Source organism: Ranitomeya imitator, chromosome 2 (genome assembly GCF_032444005.1).
Source record: "Ranitomeya imitator isolate aRanImi1 chromosome 2, aRanImi1.pri, whole genome shotgun sequence".
NCBI classification, from domain to species: domain Eukaryota; kingdom Metazoa; phylum Chordata; class Amphibia; order Anura; family Dendrobatidae; genus Ranitomeya; species Ranitomeya imitator.
The window spans coordinates 753,946,441-753,967,063 of NC_091283.1; the positions used below are offsets into that span (position 1 = coordinate 753,946,441).

At 44.2% G+C, this 20,623-nt stretch overlaps 1 protein-coding gene across 1 annotated transcript in view; it reads right to left on the reverse strand.

Moving 5' to 3' along the window:
* PALD1 (phosphatase domain containing paladin 1) overlaps positions 1-20,342 on the reverse strand; it is a 335,463-nt gene extending 315,121 nt beyond the window's left edge. The window contains exons 1-2 of the mRNA XM_069753305.1: positions 20,143-20,342; positions 19,804-19,898 (exon numbers count right to left, since the gene is read on the reverse strand). Coding sequence (XP_069609406.1) covers positions 19,804-19,823 — 20 coding nt within the window. The 5' untranslated portion in view covers positions 19,824-19,898; positions 20,143-20,342. The remainder of the gene's footprint in view (positions 1-19,803; positions 19,899-20,142) is intronic.
* Positions 20,343-20,623: the final 281 nt, after the last annotated feature.

The window sequence follows — 20,623 nt, forward strand, 5'->3', positions numbered from 1 at the left end:
TCTTTTGCAACTTTGCAAAACACCTGTTTTGGCCAACTCGGCTAAATTGAGCACAGCTGGGGTGGCACAGGGGCAAGACTGTTAATCCTATTCCTGCCGGTCACTAGCATTATCCGACAGGTTAAACTGCATTTACGCTGAACAGCCATTTTAAGAACACTCGTTTCACGAAAATCTTTCAGTGTAAAAATTACCTGATGAATGTCCGAAAATGCTCGTTCATCTAATTAATATTTTGTGCAGCGCAAAAAATCATACTTATCGGAGATGAATTATTTTATGTAAACAGGACTCACGCCAATGAACAATGGCAGCCGAAAAATTAATAAATGAGGGTTTACCGATTGGCAATCTCTTAAGGTACCGTCACACTTAGCGACGCTGCAGCGATACCGACAACGATCCGGATCGCTGCAGCGTCGCTGTTTGGTCGCTGGAGAGCTGTCACACAGACAGCTCTCCAGCGACCAACGATCCCGAGGTCCCCGGTAACCAGGGTAAACATCGGGTAACTAAGCGCAGGGCCGCGCTTAGTAACCCGCTGTTTACCCTGGTTACCAGCGTAAAAAAACAAACAGTACATACTTACATTCAGCTGTCTGTCCCTTGCCGTCTGGTTCCTGCACTGACTGCTGGCCGTAAAGTGAAAGTGAAAGCACAGCACAGCGGTGAGTCACACAGCGGTGACTCACCGCTGTGGCTGTGCTCTGCTTTCACTTTACGGCCAGCAGTCAGTGCAGGAACCAGACGGCAAGGGACAGACAGCTGAATGTAAGTATGTACTGTTTGTTTTTTTACGCTGGTAACCAGGGTAAACAGCGGGTTACTAAGCGCGGCCCTGCGCTTAGTTACCCGATGTTTACCCTGGTTACCAGTGAAGACATCGCTGAATCGGTGTCACACACGCCGATTCAGCGATGTCTACGGGGAGTCCAGCGACGAAATAAAGTTCTGGACTTTCTTCCCCGACCAGCGATCTCCCAGCAGGGGCCTGATCGCTGCTGCCTGTCACACTGGACGATATCGCTAGCGAGGACGCTGCAACGTCACGGATCGCTAGCGATATCGTCTAGTGTGACAGTACCTTTAGTGCCAGTGGTTGGTCCGTGTAAACAGACCCTTATTTGGACAGCATAATAAATACTATGGACTGGTTTCTATCCATCATTATAAGTATTCTCACTGGAGATGTTGAGATAAGGCTGATGACAAGACACAGCTGGACACTGAGTGATAAATCCACATATAATACAAAATCTCCAAAAGCCTGCTGCCCAGCGAGTATGAATGAATCCATGCATGACACTGCACCTCTGATCACCCCAACAACTGTTCTAAAGGCATCTGCTTCTGTCAGTCATGACCCTTCCCCCACCTCCTCCATTGTATCTGCATGCATTCATTAGGGTCTGATACCATCTCACTCACTACAAGCAGAGAGCCATACATTATCTCACAGAAGATTATTTTATGATTTTCATGATCCAGTCTAAGGCCGGCTTCACACTCAGCGTATGAAAATACGGTCCGTATATTACGGCCGTAATACGCTGAAATGTCCCGAAAATAGTGGTCCGTAGCTCCTCCGTAGGCAGGGTGTGTCAGCGTTTTTTGCGCATGGCATCCTCCGTATGTAATCCGTATGGCATCCGTACTGCGTGGTTTTCTCGCAGGCTTGCAAAACCAACATACCGCTATAGAAATGATCCATGTGTCCCAAAAAGAAAAAAATATATATATATGTTGTCTATATGATGTCATTAGACACATATATGTATATATATTAATATTTTTTCCAGCGCTATACAGCTTGAAAGCCGGTAATTCAATTACCGGCTTTTTCTTTCTCCTTCCTAAAACCCGACATGATTAGAGACATGGTTTACATACAGTAAACCATGTCTTCTCTCCATTTTTTTTGCAGATTCCACACTACTAATGTCAGTAGTGTGTATCTGCAAAATTTGGCCGTTCTAGCTCTTAAAATAAAGGGTTAAATGGCGGAAAAAATTGGCGTGGGCTCCCGCGCAATTTTCTCCGCCAGAGTAGTAAAGCCAGTGACTGAGGGCAGAAATTAATAGCCTGGAGAGGGTCCACGGTTATTGGCCCCCCCCTGGCTAAAAATATCTGCCCCCAGCCACCCCAGAACAGGCACATCTGGAAGATGCGCCTATTCTGGCACTTGGCCACTCTCTTCCCATTCCCGTGTAGCGGTGGGATATGGGGTAATGAAGGGTTAATGCCACCTTGCTATTGTAAGGTGACATTAAGCCTAATTAATAATGGAGAGGCGTCAATTATGACACCTATCCATTATTAATCCAATTGAATGAAAGGGTTAAATAAAACACAAACACATTATTTAAAATTATTTTAATGAAATAAAAACAATGGTTGTTGGAGTATTTTATTCTACGCCCAATCCAGTCACTGAAGACCCTCGTTCTGTGAAAGAAAAAACATAATAAACCAACAATATACTTACCCTCCGCAGATCTGTAACGTCCAACGATGTAAATCCTTCTGAAGGGGTTAAAACATTTTGCAGCAAGGAGCTTTGCTAATGCAGGCTGCTCCTCGCTGCAAAACCCCGGGGAATGAGTCTAAATATAGATCAATGAGCTATATTTAGCTTCATTTGCGGTGAGGCGCCCTCTGCTGGATGTTCATAGATCGTGGGAAATTTCCTAGAAAGCTCCCAGGCTTGAAAGCCAGCCAGTGCAGGAGGAGTGCAGAGCACAGCGCTGGAGGACAGACGGCTGTAGGTAAGTATGTACTGTTTGTTTTTTTTTACTTTTAGGATGGTAACCAGGGTAAACATCGGGTTACTAAGCACGGCCCTGCGCTTAGTTACCCGATGTTTACCCTGGTTACCAGTGAAGACATCGCTGAATCGGTGTCACACACGCCGATTCAGCGATGTCTACGGGGAGTCCAGCGACCAAATAAAGTTCTGGACTTTCTTCCCCGACCAGCGACAGCACAGCAGGGGCCTGATCGCTGCTGCCTGTCACACTGGACGATATCGCTAGCAAGGACCCTGCAACGTCACGGATCGCTAGCGATATCGTCTAGTGTGACGGTACCTTTAAGGTACCTTCACACATAACGATATCGTTAACGATATCGTTGCTTTTTGTGACGTAGCAACGATATCGTTAAGGAAATCGTTATGTGTGTCAGCGACCAACGATCAGGCCCCTGCTGGGAGATCGTTGGTCGCTGAACAAAGTCCAGAACTTTATTTCGTCGCTGGATCTCCCGCGGACATCGCTGGATCGGCGTGTGTGACACCGATCCAGCGATGTCTTCACTGGTAACCAGGGTAAACATCGGGTAACTAAGCGCAGGGCCACGCTTAGTAACCCGATGTTTACCCTGGTTACCAGCGTAAAAGTAAAAAAAACAAACACTACATACTTACCTACCGCTGTCTGTCCCTGGCGCTGTGCTCTGCACTCCTCCTGTACTGGCTGTGAGCGTCGGTCAGCCGGAAAGCAGAGCGGTGACGTCACCGCTCTGCTTTCCGGCCGCTGTGCTCACAGCTAGTACAGCAGGAGTGCAGAGAAGCTGAGCGCCGGGGACAGACAGCGGTAGGTAAGTATGTAGTGTTTGTTTTTTTTTACTTTTACGCTGGTAACCAGGATAAACATCGGGTTACTAAGCGCGGCCCTGCGCTTAGTTACCCGATGTTTACCCTGGTTACCCGGGGACTTCGGGATCGTTGGTCGCTGGAGAGCTGTCTGTGTGACAGCTCTCCAGCGACCAAACAGCGACGCTGCAGCGATCCGGATCGTTGTCGGTATCGCTGCAGCGTCGCTAAATGTGAAGGGGCCTTAATACATAATACAAGAAAGCATTATACATACATCTCTTGCACAGTTACAAGCCTATACACTAACCGAAATCCAAACAAACAATGAATACTGTACAGTAAATGTGTGTTTCTGCACAGAGCTTTCCTAAAAAGAGCAGCAGTTTGGTATACAGTATTTGGTATTTGGTAATATGTTGGCCATTATAGTCTATGTGCCCACTGATGTATACTCTGGATCTTTTTTTGCAGTATACAGAGACAGTGCATCACAAATAAGGTGAGAATCTGCATGCAAAAGTTGTATGGAGCAATTTTTCAAAAACTTACTCATTTTTACAGCCCATAAACTGAGGGTGCATTTACATTTTTGGGAGCACTCCCTATTAGAAACCTGTCTAATCAGGCCACTGATCATCTAATGAAGGAGCAAAATGCTCATTTGTCCGTGAAATGATTTTTAAAGCTTGGTTAAAATTCATTATTCTCAGCAGCACATCATCCTGTGTAAACAAGAGATGTGCTGCCAAGAACAATGATATACTATGCGCACAGAATGATAATGTAATGATTGTTCTATGTGCATGGAAGTGCGGTAGGCCTGTCTGAACAGGTCATTACATGACCACTAAGGCCTCTTTCACACTTCCGTCTTTCAGCTCCCATCACAACTCGTCGATTTTTGAGAATGCAGGATCCAGCAAAAAAATTAGCAGGATCCTGCATTCTCTCATAGACTTGTATTAGCGACGGATTGTGACGGATGGCCAGCCGTTTCATCCGTCATGCACTGGATCCTGCGTAAAAAAAACGGTCCGTCAGGCAGAGAAAACATTCAGAGGAACGTTTTTTCTGCACGTCGGAATATCGCTCAGCGACGCATCCTGTGCTGCCCCTCACTGGCTACAATGGAAGCCTATGGGCGCAGGATGTGTTGCTGTCTGTGAAAAGCATTAATCCAGCGACAGGTCCCGTCTTTTCAAACTGAGCATGCGTGGAAGAATTTCCCGTTAAAAATAATTTAAAAAATAAAAAATCGCAATATTCTCACCTACCGGTGTTCCAGCGCAGCGTCACCGATGCTCCTGGCAGCTAGCGTTCCTAGTAATACATTGCGAAATTTTGCAAGAAGTCGCGGTCTCGCTGCGAAGACGCATACACAACAGGTGCACATAGGCTCGACGGGTCCATCAGAAAGACGGGCCCAGAGCACACATTTCCACAATCTGCACAGGATCTGTCACTTCAACGTCTTGACGGATCCTGTGCAGATTTGGAAGACGGAAGTGTGAAAGAAGTCTCATCAGCTTTTATGCAGCCAATCGACAATCATTTAAAGGGACACTGTCACCTGAATTTGGAGGGAACAATGTTCAGCCATGGAGGCGGGGTTTTGGGGTTTTTGATTCACCCTTTCCTTACCCGCTGGCTGCATGCTGGCTGCAATATTGGATTGAAGTTCATTCTCTGTCCTCCGTAGTACATGCCTGGGCAAGGCAAGATTGCACCTTGTGCAGGCATGTACTACGGAGGACAGAGAATGAACTTCAATCCAATATTGCAGCCAGCATGCAGCCAGCGGGTAAGGAAAGGGTGAATCAAACACCCAAAAACCCCGCCTCCATGGCTGAAGATTGTTCCCTCCAAATTCAGGTGACAGTGTCCCTTTAATGGCCGCAATCTGCAAATGTAGATGCACTTTTACATGACACAGAATAAAAATACCAAATTAGTCATGTAATAAATTTGATAAATTTAGCATATATTTAGACTGTCTAGTCTAAGTGTACACCGACTATTAGATGACATACTAATTTCAGAATAATACACAAGATGAAGGGCCAGACCGGTTCCGAAACGCGTAGTTTTAATATAAATGTTAATACTCACCCTTCGGATACTCCTCCAGGCAGCACTCGACCAGACCGCGATATTTTGTTCCACATTGCCTTGTTGAAGAGAATAGGAGGTGATGTGCAGATTTCGGCAGCGGCCACGACACCTTGTTTATATCTGTTCATTGAGTCTTCCCTATTAGATGATGGTGCAGATTTACAGAGTGCATCACCGGTAACTAATGAAGGATTTGCTACTTATCTAGGACCCACAATCTTGTATCACTGATCTTACACTCGGTGACCAGAGGCAGCAACATAATGTAAGCATCCAGGCTGAGACTGGACCACTGGGGAATAGCTGTATATCCCGGTAGGCTGCATGTGGTTCAGTTGGTATGAATCTACTGTCAGTTTCTATTTAAGGGTGAGTGCACATGTAGCAGCCACAGTGCAACCACAACGCCGCCAAAATATCAAACTGATATGTGCTCTCACGAGTCACCACCAACAGCATGGTTTTCAAATTGATTGTTAATTGGCATGTAGTTTTTTTTCTAATTAAACTGCTCTTTATTTGAAAAACACAGTCATTAAAAGGGTTGTCTATCATTTGAGTACCCAGAATAAAATCAGAAAAGTTTGTTCTCATCTCCTACACCTGCACCATTCTAGTGATTTGTTGCCTCCATGGCTTCTGGCACTTGTGGGACATTGGCTGCAACTCTCACATGACATAACAATTAGCGGTCACTAATGGGCTGCAGCACGCACACTTCCCTCAGGCTTCCAAGTGAATAAGCGAATCAGCCCATTGGTGTTTACTGATTGTTATGAGATGTGAGTGTCAAAGACACGGCGCCATTGTGGGAGGTGTACGCTTTTCTCCAGTGGTGCAATGAGTCTGATGAGCCTCAGTGCAAAACTTGGACTCAGACCACATCTGCATTTTGGCCAGCTGTATGGGTCCTTTTAGCATTCTAGATCCTATAAAGAAATACTTGATGGCCCCCCATGTAATAATGTGAGAAGGCTCATGGAAGTTTAGAACAATTTAGGACAAATACTATGGCCACTTTTCAAATCACAAAGTATAAAAATATCTACAAAGGAATGATAACGTTTACACCTAAAGAACAGTGAACAACCTAAAAAAATAATGCCTGGTGCTTCAGAATAAAAAGAGAAAATTACATATTTATAGTGCCCTCACATGATGTGACAATATCACAACAAAACCCACTATAACCACTATGTGTTAACATGCATTTAATCTTCTTTTGTACTGTTCTGTAAGTAATATGTACTGCCACCACCTGGCGAAAAGTGTGTTGTACACCATTGGATTTTAGTGTAGGACATATACTGTAGTTTAACAAAACCATGCATTATATGCAGTATGTAAATAGTATATTCTGTAATATTGCCAGGAGAGGGCATATCTAATCTTTACCAGAGATCTTTCTGTATATATACAGTACAGAGCAAAATTTTGGACACACCTTCTCATTTAAAGATTTTTCTGTATTTTCATGACTATGAAAATTGTACATTCACACTGAAGGCATCAAAACTATGAATTAACACATGTAGAATTATATACATAACAAAAAAGCGTGAAACAATTGAAAATATGTCTCATATTCTAGGTTCTTCAAAGTACCCACCTTTTGCTTTGTTGACTGCTTTGCACACTCTTGGCATTCTCTTGATGAGCTTCAAGAGGTAGTCACCGGAAATGGTCTTCCAACAGTCTTGAAGGAGTTCCCAGAGATGCTTAGCACTTGTTGGCCCTTTTGCCTTCACTCTGCGGTCCATCTCACCCCAAACCATCTCAATTGGGTTCAGGTCTGGTGACCGTGGAGGCCAGGTCATCTGGCGTAGCACCCCATCACTCTCCTTCTTGGTCAGATAGCCCTTACACCAGAGGTGTCAAACTGCATTCCTCGAGGGCCGCAAACAGGTCATATTTTCAGGATTTCCTTGTATTGCACAGGTGATAATTTAATCCCCTGCACAGAATGATTCCAGCACCTTGTGTAATGCAAAGGAAATCTTGAAAACACGCATGGTCTGAGGCCCTCGAGGAATGCTGTTTGCCACCCCTGCCTTACACAGCCTGGAGGTGTGTTTGGGGTCATTGTCCTGTTGAAAAATAAATAATGGTCCAACTAAACGCAGATCGGATGGAATAGCATGTCACTGCAAGATGCTGTGATAGCCATGCTGGTTCAGTATGCCTTCAATTTTTATTAAATCCCCAACAGTGTCACCAGCAAAGCACCCCCACACCATCACACCTCCTCCTCCATGCTTCACGGTGGCAACTAGGTGGGAATGTAGAGTCCATCCATTCACCTTTTTTGCGTCGCACAAAGACACGGTGGTTGGAACCAAAGAGCTCAAATTTGGACTCATCAGACCAAAGCACAGATTTCCACTGGTCTAATGTCCATTCCTTGTGCTCTTTAGCCCAAACAAGTCTCTTCTGCTTGTTGCCTGTCCTTAGCAGTGGTTTCCTAGCAGCTATTTTGTTGTAGAGATGTGTCTACTGCTAGAACTCTGTGTGGCATTGACCTGGTCTCTAATCTGAGCTGCTGGTAACCTGCGATGTCTGAGGCTGGTGACTCGGATAAACTTATCCTCAAAAGCAGAGGTGACTCTTGGTCTTCCTTTCCTGGGGCGGTCCTCATGTGAGCCAGTTTCTTTGCAGCGCTTGATGGTTTTTACAACTGCACTGCAGGTGTGTCTTTAAGAAAATGGCGCCAGAAAGCGCGGACTGCGCAGGCGCCGATTCCGGCAGCAGGACGACGAAGAAAATGGGCGGAAGGGAATGGCGTAAGTAACAAATTGCTGTGGCATGAAGCTGTGGCACTTCATGCCACAGCAATTTGTTACTTATGCCACCTGATTTCTTTGTCCTGCTGCCGGAATCGGCGCCTGCGCACTGCAGTGTGTCTTCAAGAAAATGGCGCCGGAAAGCGCGGACTGCGCAGGCGCCGATTCCGGCAGCAGGAGGACGAAGAAAATGGGCGGAAAGGAATGGAGTAAGTAACAAATTGCTGTGGCATGAAGCTGTGGCACTTCATGCGACAGCAATTTGTTACTTACGCCACCTAATTTCTTTGTCCTGCTGCCGGAATCGGCGCCTGCGCACTGCAGTGTGTCTTCAAGAAAATGGCACCGGAAAGCGCGAACTGCGCAGGCGCTGATTCCTGCTGCCGGGATCGGCGCCTGCGCAGTCCGCGCTTTCCGGCGCCATTTTCTTGAAGACCACTGCAGTGTGTCTTCAAGAAAATGGCACCGGAAAGCGCGAACTGCGCAGGCGCTGATTCCTGCTGCCGGGATCGGCGCCTGCGCAGTCCGCGCTTTCCGGCGCCATTTTCTTGAAGACCACTGCAGTGTGTCTTCAAGAAAATGGCGCCGGAAAGCGCGGACTGCGCAGGCGCCGATTCCGGCAGCAGGAGGACGAAGAAAATGGGCGGAAAGGAATGGAGTAAGTAACAAATTGCTGTGGCATGAAGCTGTGGCACTTCATGCGACAGCAATTTGTTACTTACGCCACCTGATTTCTTTGTCCTGCTGCCGAAATCGGCGCCTGCGCACTGCAGTGTGTCTTCAAGAAAATGGCACCGGAAAGCGCGAACTGCGCAGGCGCTGATTCCTGCTGCCGGGATCGGCGCCTGCGCAGTCCGCGCTTTCCGGCGCCATTTTCTTGAAGACCACTGCAGTGTGTCTTCAAGAAAATGGCGCCGGAAAGCGCGGACTGCGCAGGCGCCGATTCCGGCAGCAGGAGGACGAAGAAAATGGGTGGAAAGGAATGGCGTAAGTAACAAATTGCTGTGGCATGAAGCTGTGGCACTTCATGCCACAGCAATTTGTTACTTACGCCACCTGATTCCTTTCCGCCGCCATTTTCTTGGTCCTGCTGCCGGAATCGGCGCCTGCGCAGTCCGCGCTTTTCAGCGCCATTTTCTTTAAGACTGCAGTGTGTCTTCAAGAAAATGGCACCGGAAAGCGCGGACTGCGCAGGCGCTGATTCCTGCTGCCGGGATCGGCGCCTGCGCAGTACGCGCTTTCCGGCGCCATTTTCTTGAAGACCACTGCAGTGTGTCTTCAAGAAAATGGTGCCGGAAAGCGCGGACTGCGTAGGCGCCGATTCCGCCAGCAGGAGGACCAAGAAAATGGCGGCGGAAAGGAATCAGGTGGCGCAAGTAACAAATTGCTGTGGCAGGAGGCTGTGGCACTTCATGCCACAGCTATTTGTTACTTACGCCACCTGATACGGGGCATATACTATGGAGCATCTTATGGAGCAGCGTATTGGGCATATGGATGGGAGCAGCAAATTAAAGAACGGTGGCGCAGGATGGGAGCAGCACATGACAGAACGGGGGCGCAGGATGGGAGCAGCACATGACAGAATAGGGCAGCACATGACAGAACGGGGGTGTAGGATGGAAGCAGCACATGACAGAACGGGGGTGCAGGATGGAAGCTGCACATGACAGAACGGGGGAGCAGGATGGGAGCAGCACATGACAGAATGGGGGCGCAGGATGGGAGCAGCACATGACAGGATGGGGGCGCAGGATGGGAGCAGCACATGACAGGATGGGGGTGCAGGATGGGAGCAGCAAATGACAGAATGGAGGCGCAGGATGGGAGCAGCACATGACTGAACGGGGGCGCAGGATGGGAACAGCACATGACAGAATGGGTGCGCAGGATGGAGCAGCACATGTCAGAATGGGGGCGCAGGATGGGTGCAGCACATGACAGGATGGGGCGCAGGATGGAGCAGCACATGACAGGATGGGGACGCAGGATGGAGCAGCACATACCTGGATGGAGACCATATACCAATATAAATGCTCGCCACCCGGGCGTAGAACGGGTTCAGTAGCTAGTGTATATATATATATGAATATGTACATACAGACACCGGGATTAGGTACATGGGGCTCATCAGACTCCAGTTATGCCATTGCTCCTCAAAGCTGCCTCTGCAAAAGTGCTCAGTTTAAACCAGTGGCTTAATCATGCCTCTAGGCTGAAATGTTAATCATTCAGGGGCAAATAGCCGCCCTGAAAGCTGGGAGCCATGAGGCAGGGGAACAGTGTGCTCCTGAATACCGGATGACAGAGGACAAGACAAACACTTTATGACAACTCATATCTGGAATAATTTACAAAAAAATAACTATGCTAGATGAGCATAAACGTGACAACATAGCTAAGATCTAATGATGAGCGAATATACTCGTTACTTGAGATTTCTCGAGCACGGCTCGGGGGTCCTCCGAGTATTTTTTAGTGCTCGGAGTTTTAGTTTTTAGCGCTGCAGCTGAATGATTTACATCTGTTAGCCAGCATAAGCACATGTGGGGGTTGCCTGGTTGCTAGGGAATCCCCACATGTACTTATGCTGGCTAACAGATGTAAATCATTCAGCTGCAGCAAGAAAAACTAAACCTCCGAGCACTAAAAAATACTCGGAGGACCCCCGAGCGTGCTCGGGAAATCTCGAGTAACCAGTATATTCGCTCATCACTACTAAGATCCACATGAGATAACAGTATCCTTCAATCAGTTCTCTGGTACAGTGAAGATCTTCATGTAATAGGATCAGCGTATACTTCATTACTTAAAGGGAATCTGTCATCAGGTTTTTGCCACCTAATTTGCGAGCAGCATTATGGTGTGGCAGAGACCCTGATTCCAGTAATGTATCAATTACTGGGCTGTAGTTTTACTAAAATCACTGTTTTATCAACAGGGGATTATCACTAGAGAACTTGTAAGCCTGCTCTCAGGTAGTCCTCCCTATTGATAAGTTCTGTATATCCCACCCCCATCACTGATTGGCAGCTTTCTGTATACACTGCACATGGGGAGAAAACTACCAATCAGTGGTCTTGCCGGGGATATACAGAGCTTAACATTCAGAGATCTGGTAGATCTGCAGCAAATAAGGCTATGTGCACACGTTGCGGATTAGGCTTAGGAATTTCTGGTGCGGATTCTGCCTTTCCTGGCAGAAAACGCACCTGCGGTTCCGCAGCGTTTTTTGTGCGGTTCCGTACCGTTTTTTGTGCGGTTCCGCAGCGTTTTTTGTGCGTTTTTGCTGCGGTTTTCTTGCGGATTTGCTGCGGTTTTTACCCCTGTGGTTTTCTATAATGGAATGGGTACAAAAACTCTGCAGATTCACAAAAAAGAAGTGACATGCTACTTCTTTTAAACCGCAGCATTTCCGCAGCGGATTTTCCGCAAAGTGTGCACAACATTTTTTTTTTCTCATTGATTTACATTGTACTGTAAATCAATTGCGGATCTGCAGCGTTTCTGCACCTCAAAAAACGCTGCGGATCCACAGAGAGTCCGCAACGTGTGCACATACCCTAAAACTGTGATTTTATTAACATTATATCAGACTAGTAAGTTATACATCACTGGAATCAGGGTCTCCAATTTGCTACTCTCAAATGGTTAGCAACGACATTACATACCTGTACAAAATCTGTAAAACCCACACAGAGCTAAATACTAAATATGCACAAACTGAATGTGACCATGCCTCAAAAAATGTAGGTGTGCGACTGTCAACATATAGACACAAATATCAAATGACAAAGGAATGCTAAAATGCTCTGTTAAATTATCAAGGATTCTTTTTTGTACACTGACATATTGTAATGGATCAGGGGGGACATATGTATATTATTTTTTTGTAATTTTCTTTATTACACAAATGCCTATACTTTTCCCTATCTAATCCATAGATATTCACCGAAATGTGTATTAACAGGACCTGAGATGATGTCACGGTCAGATGATCATCACAAGGTCTGGGTTAAAAAGCCTGTCTGGAGAGTCAGTTGGTATTGTGACTCGAGAGAGGAGGAACTCCCACATGGCTCCAGGAGGAGCTGAGGACATCGTGTGGCATCTGCAGGTGAAACCTGCAGAGAAAGGACTCTTTTGCACTTTGTTTTGTTTTGTTTTCCGTTAAGCCAGGAAGGCTCTGCTTATTTTTCTTGAACCCTGCTTTGGTCTATGCTGACTATAATAAACCAGCAGGTAATTTACTACCAAAAGATTCCTATGTCTACCTGAAGAAGAAGCTGAGCGTGTCAACCCCTCACAGTACATTTATTCTTAACACTGCTGCAGCTATTTTTTTTTTTTTTTTGAAACATCAGTATATACAGTATGTTAACATTATTTTTCAAATGCTGGTTGTTAAAAACTCTTATGTCCATATGTTTGGAAAATGGTTTGCTCAGATCTATCTGAAGAAAAACAAAAGGCAAAATAAACTTCACTTTCCCTCTAAAACAGCAGATATGTCAAACAGATGCCAACTGTGTGTAACTTAGACTTTGCCCTGAAATAAATATTTTTAGGAATGAAACCTGAAAGTAAAAAAGTTCTTGTTCTGGGTAGCAGATATGCATATCCATAGGGTGCAGATTTATATATAACCATGTCAATGGATGGTACCTGTACAAACCGAGTCTGATTTACCTCTACTGTCCTTTCAATCAGCAATCAGTGGGGTGAACCTGAGACCCCTCCACAGAGGTGTAATGTATGGCACTAGGATCCAGAATGAGTGGTGTAACCGCCCACTCTCCACCCCAATGACAATGGCAACTGTACCCTTTAAAACACTATTGACTATAGCTCTGGCCCGGGAAGACACAAGGGCATGGCTTTGACTGCTACTTTGGCACCCTCTATAACTAAATCCTGAGATTAACCCCTAAGCAACCATGTATTGCAAATGATTCTGTCAGTTGTCATATGGCTGTACACAGACAGCGATAAAAAGCAGAGACCACAAGGGCGAAGGTCTGGATGAGAGCAGTTTTGCTATGAGTCATGTTCACACATCCTAGTCTTTGCACCTCGATGGATTTACTTCCGCAGCTCTATATCCAGACCTGCAGCCAAGAATTATACTGCAACACAAAGGCGCAGCAGGGAAGGCAGCACGGATTGTCGATAGTCATCTCCTGAAATAAACTTTATTTCTTAGAAAAGACCTTATAAATTAGTGCCATATGAAAAGGCCTGTATCTCTGTAAGTATGAGGCAGAAGTAACCTAATTTACCTAACAGGTGAAGAAATGCTGCAGAAAATTTGCAACATCTAAAGCTCACTACTCACTACTTGGACAACTTTTTCTGATACCCCTCACTTGGCCCCCATAAAATAATAAAGTTTATACCCCGTGCTGGTGCTGTTCCTGCTGTGTCGGTGATCCATCTCCTGGGGCTCCCATGTGGTTGATGTGATACATGATGTTGGTGCTCAATCAGCGATGGCATCGCTGTCCCGCTTCCTGTAGAACTGAGCATAAAGAGGAAGTCCGAGATCAGCTGGAGCCTGGACCTCCTCTTAATATTCAATTTTGTCCAAAGGCGGGGACAGTGATGCCAGCACTGATTGGGCGCTGGGGTCACATGTCACAGCAGCAGCACTGGAGCTTCGAGACCACAAGTGTCAACACCGCAGGCACGGAGCCGCCACGAGATGTGAGTATAGGCTTTTTATTTTATGTGGGACAAACATTTGGATCAGAAGGGGTTGTCCTAGTAAAGAGGACCAGTCTCTACTCCATGCTAGTCTGTTTTAGTAAATGCATTCTTCATAAAATATCATTTCTGGAGCATGTCATGTTGTGTTATGTTGCGTCATTATTCTGTAAATCCTTATGAAAATTACTGAGTAAATTGGCAACAGTATATTCGTATTCTTTTTCCTAAGACATATCTCCAGGAGAAGGAACAGCGAAATAGCACAGTGCAGAGTTTTAAGACACAATAATATTTCACAAGTATTTATTTACTAAAGTACGTTAGGAGTACAGGTCCTCACAATGTAAGAACATAGGAACCAGCCGGAGGTGGTAGGGAAACAAGAACACATGGAGCCAAGAGGAAACCGTCCTAATGGCCAATGCGTGCAGCCTCTGATGAAGGCACATGTGCCCTCGTATCAGATCACCACACATCTGTCATCCACGGTTTACTCAAAGTGAAGTGATCTGTATACAGAATGCATCATTTGTAGTAGAAATATTTAGCTTAACTAGAAATGACATAAACAGCGCACTAATCACATTAACGGCCTATTTCTCCATTTATACATGCGTGCAGGGCTCTTAAGTTTGGAACGGACCTCCTCAATCTCTACCTTCATAACTAGGGATGAGCAGACCCATGGATGTTCGAGTTCTTCAGGTTTGACCAAACTTTCGTCCAAAGTTCAGTTCTGGTACCAGAACTCTACCCAAACTTGAACCAGAACCCAAAACCCATATTAGTCAGTGGGACCCAGAACTTTGGATGCTGTAAAATGGTCGCAGTAAGGGCTAGTGGGCCACCTAAGGAAGTTGAGTATCTCTACTCTGTTCTTCCGGAATGTCGAGCATTAAAGTGGACTTCTGGGAGAAGTCTGTGTTCTGATTGCAGCAATGGACACTGGATGTTAAGTAATAGCACCGAACTTTACAGTTTGGGTTCACTCATCTCTATTCATAAACAATAGTTTTTATTGTAGCAATGTTTCTAAAATATAAATATATAATTTTATGTCTACAGCTCCTATAAATATCAATGTATCTGTATGCGCCTTTTTATCTGTCCTCTACTGTCCGACTTTGCTTTCCATTATGATGTTCTGGCTAAAAATACTGGCAAAATAATTCAGAGTGCTGTGGTATTTTGTCCTGTATATTGTCAGATGCCATACTGGAAATTTGATGGATTCATTATAATCAATGAGATCCATCTAGTGTCTTGCACTTAAATTATTTTTGCATTTCTGCTCCTATATTAGAACATAAATAAGAACATAGATGTGAATGGAAGCTGACCTACTAAATGGATGTGTTACCATGGAGACACATAGATCTGCACATGAGCTGTGAAAACAAAAGAGTAGGAAGTTATTAATGAAGACTGACTGCAAAAGTTGTTTCAAATTTAAAGGGAATCTGTCATTAGGATCACCCCTCCTAAACTGTCTATAAGGGCATGTAGAACATAGCTGAATAAAATGGTACCTTGATATCTGCTATCCAATTTCTTATTCCAGAAAAATTCAAATTTTTCTTATCATCAAAATGAACTATTAAGATCTCTGGGCCCGTCATAGATCTCCCCAAGAATCTGCCTCCAGGGCTTATTTTAAATTAAAGTGTCAGATAAATAACTAACACAATAAGTGGGCAGAGCTGGGGCTGGACGGGAGTGGAACACCACAGCTCATTTAATTCATGAAGTTCCTACTCTAGAAAGCTTACTCCAGTTCCTGACCGGAATAAGATTTCTTGTAACCCTCTTAATGAATCAGGAACGTTGACTCCATCATCTCCCCTCATCAAGAATGGCGTGAACAACTCCACCCTTGGTGAAACGGGCCCTAAGAGCGCATATACAGCAATGTAAAAGAATGTATTTTTAATTTTTTCAGTGGGCCCATAGAGGGTAAATGAAGATTGAAACATCGGGCTGCATATAGGAAAATTACCAGCTAATCCCACCTTCATAAACGGGTAGGTCAGACAATTCTTGTCAATACAAGCAATTTCTTTTGTTTACATCTCTTTGCCTTGGAGACTGACCACCAAATAAAAAATAGAACATGTGTAGTGCTTACAAGCTGTTTTTCATGTAAGAACTGTTTTGAAGCTCTGTTCCTCCAATCCCAGTCAGTGCTTACAAGCTAAATAACAGTGGTCAGTCTCCTAGGCAACGAGCTGAAAACAAAAGAAAAGTATTAATATCTCGAGAATGGCTGACAATTGTAATAAACAGTAAATTACAAAATTGATTGTTTTTCTAAGCATTTTCTGACAATATCCATCTGTGAAGATAGGTATTACACACTTGTACTGAAACTTAAAGGGTTATTCCCAAGGTGGAAAAACAAGTCTACATTGATAAAATCTTTCACCAGTGATGTTTGTGTTGAAATAATCTTCAAAGAAACTAAGAAACCATTCCTACAGATGTTTGTGCCTACGATTATGTCACTGACATACTGTATGTAAAGCATTCTATTTATTTTGCACTCATGTGCAAAATATAGTAAAGTACTATTGGAACAGCTTCACTCACCTTTTTTTTTATTTTTTATTTCTTCTCTATTTTTTTTTTCTAGATGTAAAAGAGACAAAACCTTTTGTTCCTCTTTTTCCTTACAAAAACTAAAAACGGGGAGACCTGTGAATAACGTAACGGTAATCCTAGACCTAGCGATCAAAGGGTTGGAAATGAATCTGTCCATCAGTCTTGTATATACAGGGTGGCCTCAAGAAACACACTTCAATAGTGGTTATTTATGACTTTAAAAAAAATCGGAATGTAATTATGGTGGCAATATGTAGTACCATGTTGTCTCTGAAGATGTATTTAGTTGCATGATTGCTAGATCCCCCATGTGGCCATAAGGACAAAGAGATTGAGATGTCCTGCAGTGCGATCCCTGTGGACACGGAAACTAAGTGGAAGATGCATGTGCATCACGAGAGTGGTGTATATGTCCAGAATACATTTAAAGAATGGAAGGTGAAAAATGGTGCATTTGATATTTGACCAGTGTATGGACAACATGTGGACAGTGTGATGGACACATGTGCGTTCCTTTTATCAGTTTTGTTGGCATTGAAGAGAAAGGCTTCATACACAATTGAGGTTGGGATGCTGTCAGTGTCCATCACTATTTAAACGCTTGCTATAAAAGATACTGGACAGTATGCATCAGAATACTGCTGCTTCAATTGTACTGCAAAGCTCAATCACATACAATTTGCAATATACTGGTATACATGATAAAGAATGGCAGACAGACAACGCTGTATTGACACAGTTGCAAATTATTATGATAACCTTTCCAATGGTCTGACTTCTACACTTAAAGGGAATCTGCCAGGCCAGGTTACTCTGTTAGGGCTCATGCCTACTTGTGATGAAATTGGATGAATTCAATCTGATAAAAAATCGGATTGAATTCGGACCAATGTTAATCTTTGACGGTGTGCTCAGCAGCGACAGAAGCCGACAAACGAATTACCAGCTAATCTTCTATCTAGCTCTCTCTGCAATATAAATACATATTTATATAAAATGTGTGTGTCACTGATATATATATATCCACTCCAGCGCTGTGTGTGTGTGTTTTTTTCAAGAATATTTCGTTTAAAAACGATGTGTAAATGACAGAGAATTGCTCTATGTAAAAGCTCATGTTAAAATCGCATTGCAATCAGATAGCAATCGCACTGCACTCTGATGTAAATCGGATGCTAGGTGTGAAAAATCAGATTATACTCGCAGAAAAAACGCATGACACTGGCATGACAATTTCATTGCACTCGTCCGACTCTCCTGCATCAAAATCGAGCTGATTTTTTTTTATTCGCTAGTGTGTCTCCAGCCTTACTCTGCAGATATAGGGTTAATCTGCAGGTTAATGGCATTAGGAAGGTGCCCAGCCACTGTACTGAAAGTATGGCACCCGGGATAAAATGAACTTTATTCCTCTCGGGAACACCCAGCTTTCAGTCATAGGGATGTGCCCGGGAAGGCTAGTCATCACTCAGTACACAGTGAGTGGCAGCTGTAAGCACGCCCCAGCACTGACTGACAGCTCACTCACCCGGGCATCTGTGCAGAGCCAGCTGTCAATCAAAGTTCCAGGGTGTGCCAGAGATTCCCATGAGAAATAAAATACATTTTCTCCCATGTGCCACATTTTCAGGACTGTGACCCAGCACCTCCATCAAGCTATTAACCTGCAGATATCTGTATAGCTGCAGTAACCTGCAGAAATTGGCAGCTTGCCTTTAAATCATAAATTATCTTGTTGTTCCATGGCAGCAGAAACAAGTGTGTGTATGCACGGTAGCCTCAAAAAGATCCTTTTTTCCCCTGGAGTTACACTATATTATCTCTTACCTATAATGATATGTTTATCAATCTATGTATTCATCTGTTTGTCTATCCAACATATACAAAACTTAAAGCATAACCCGCCTATAAAAATCCTTCTTGTACTGCACTGTACGTCCTCCTCCGAAGAATTCACCTTGGTAATCTAACTTCTTCCAAAAATGAAATCCACAAACTAACACACAGCTCGGATGGACTTGGACGGCATTTCAGGAAAGTATAAGCTCCTGGCCAAAAATATTTTCAGGAAATGTTACATTCCCAAATATACTCAGATTTGCTGAGCATGTGCACATTTCTCCAAGACCTCTCCAATTACCAATAGCCACAGGAAAAACCCCAAAGAAATGAGGTAATGGTACAACGTCTCTGGGGAGTAGGGTTACGCTTCACACCAGTGTTAGTTTAACCAACATCTGAGAAAAAGAAAGCCTTACCAGCGAGTAACAATAGTGTCTACATACAAATAACATTTCTGTTTGTGTCCTACAAAGGAGTGCATAATTTAGCATAGTTTATCCAATTCCACTCTCTTTTTGGGTCTAAGGACCCTTATTGGAATCAAATTCCTATACATGCGTTGAATATAAATGAGCCGGCTAAGCTCTGAGCTATTGTTCTCAACTTATTTCTGAGCTTTCAATCTGCCAAACTATTTTCTCATGCTTCAAAATTGTTAATCAGGAGCATAACCAGTATGCATTCAATATTTGCTTCCAGAATTCCCACCCTAATTGCTATCTGGAGGAAATACCCCTATTAACACTGTCAGCAGAAGCATTTAAGATGATGGATGAGGAACTTGGAGTTGGAAAAGCATTGAAAGGAGGTCATGATTTACCACGGTAATGGGACAGTGTAAAGGTTTGACGAGCTGGAAATCAGAAGTTTCAGACTGTGACTATAATGGAAAAAGATGTGTAAGTCAAGTCGGCTGTATTATTAGATGTGACAGACATCAGCATTACGACATTGGTCCACCACCCTAATACACCAAGGCTGGTGAGGTCTCCTACCCCAAGACACCTATGCTCACCTGTATGCAAACCATAGATCAATGATATATGAATAATAGATTATGGATGTTTCATAGCCGTCGGCTGTAATCCAGAGAGCTAACTTCCATCCGTGTAGTGGTCAGCCGTAATTCTCTATATTAATAATACAGTACTGACTGTGATGTTCTCCTACCTTGGTTGTGATTGCTGCATGGTGGAGACTAATGTTCTTGCTTTTAGTTTATGAAGCAGATGATAATTTGCTCTTTGAAGAAAAAAAAAGAAACCCTAGGATAGAAATGACTGAGATTAGGGGTAGCATATAGAAAAGTGATCAGCAACAGGTTGTGCGATACTACAGACACATACTAAGCACATAGGCATCCATTGGTGGTCAGCAGAAGACTGAATCATAGGGGAAAGGGTCAGACAGGCACAGACAGGAGGAGGCACAAATATTACACTGGTATAAGAGACAGTTATTTCTTCATGCAAGGCTGAGGCAGAGGATTACAAGAGGGAATTTACTCACAGCTCTACAAAAATGCAGATTATAGTGGGAGAAGAGTTTCCTCCCTCCCTGATGTGAGACTGCGTCTCTCCTGTATCTCCCCTCTTCAATTCTGGGGTACCCCTCTCTTCTGGTATTGTCTTCTGTAGCTGAATACAGATGTGCAAATAGAGGCGGTATCCCTCTTACAACCCTCTGCTCTCAGCCCGAGCTCGCTCCTCCCAGGAACACCATCACATAGGAATTAGGAGGTGGGGGGTGTATAACAGGGGAACTTGTGCAGACTCTCAGCCTCACTTCACTTATGTACTCAGCTTGTCCTGCACTAACAATGCCGGCGTTCCTGGGGTTATTTTCACATTTCGTTATGTTGTGTCACAAACACAAATTGTGTTTTCAATGTTGTACATATTTTGGATGATGGAAACAATATTTTTCCTGTCATATCTTACTTCTAAAATGCCAAGATAACATGCGGAATATGTATACTTGGGGATACACT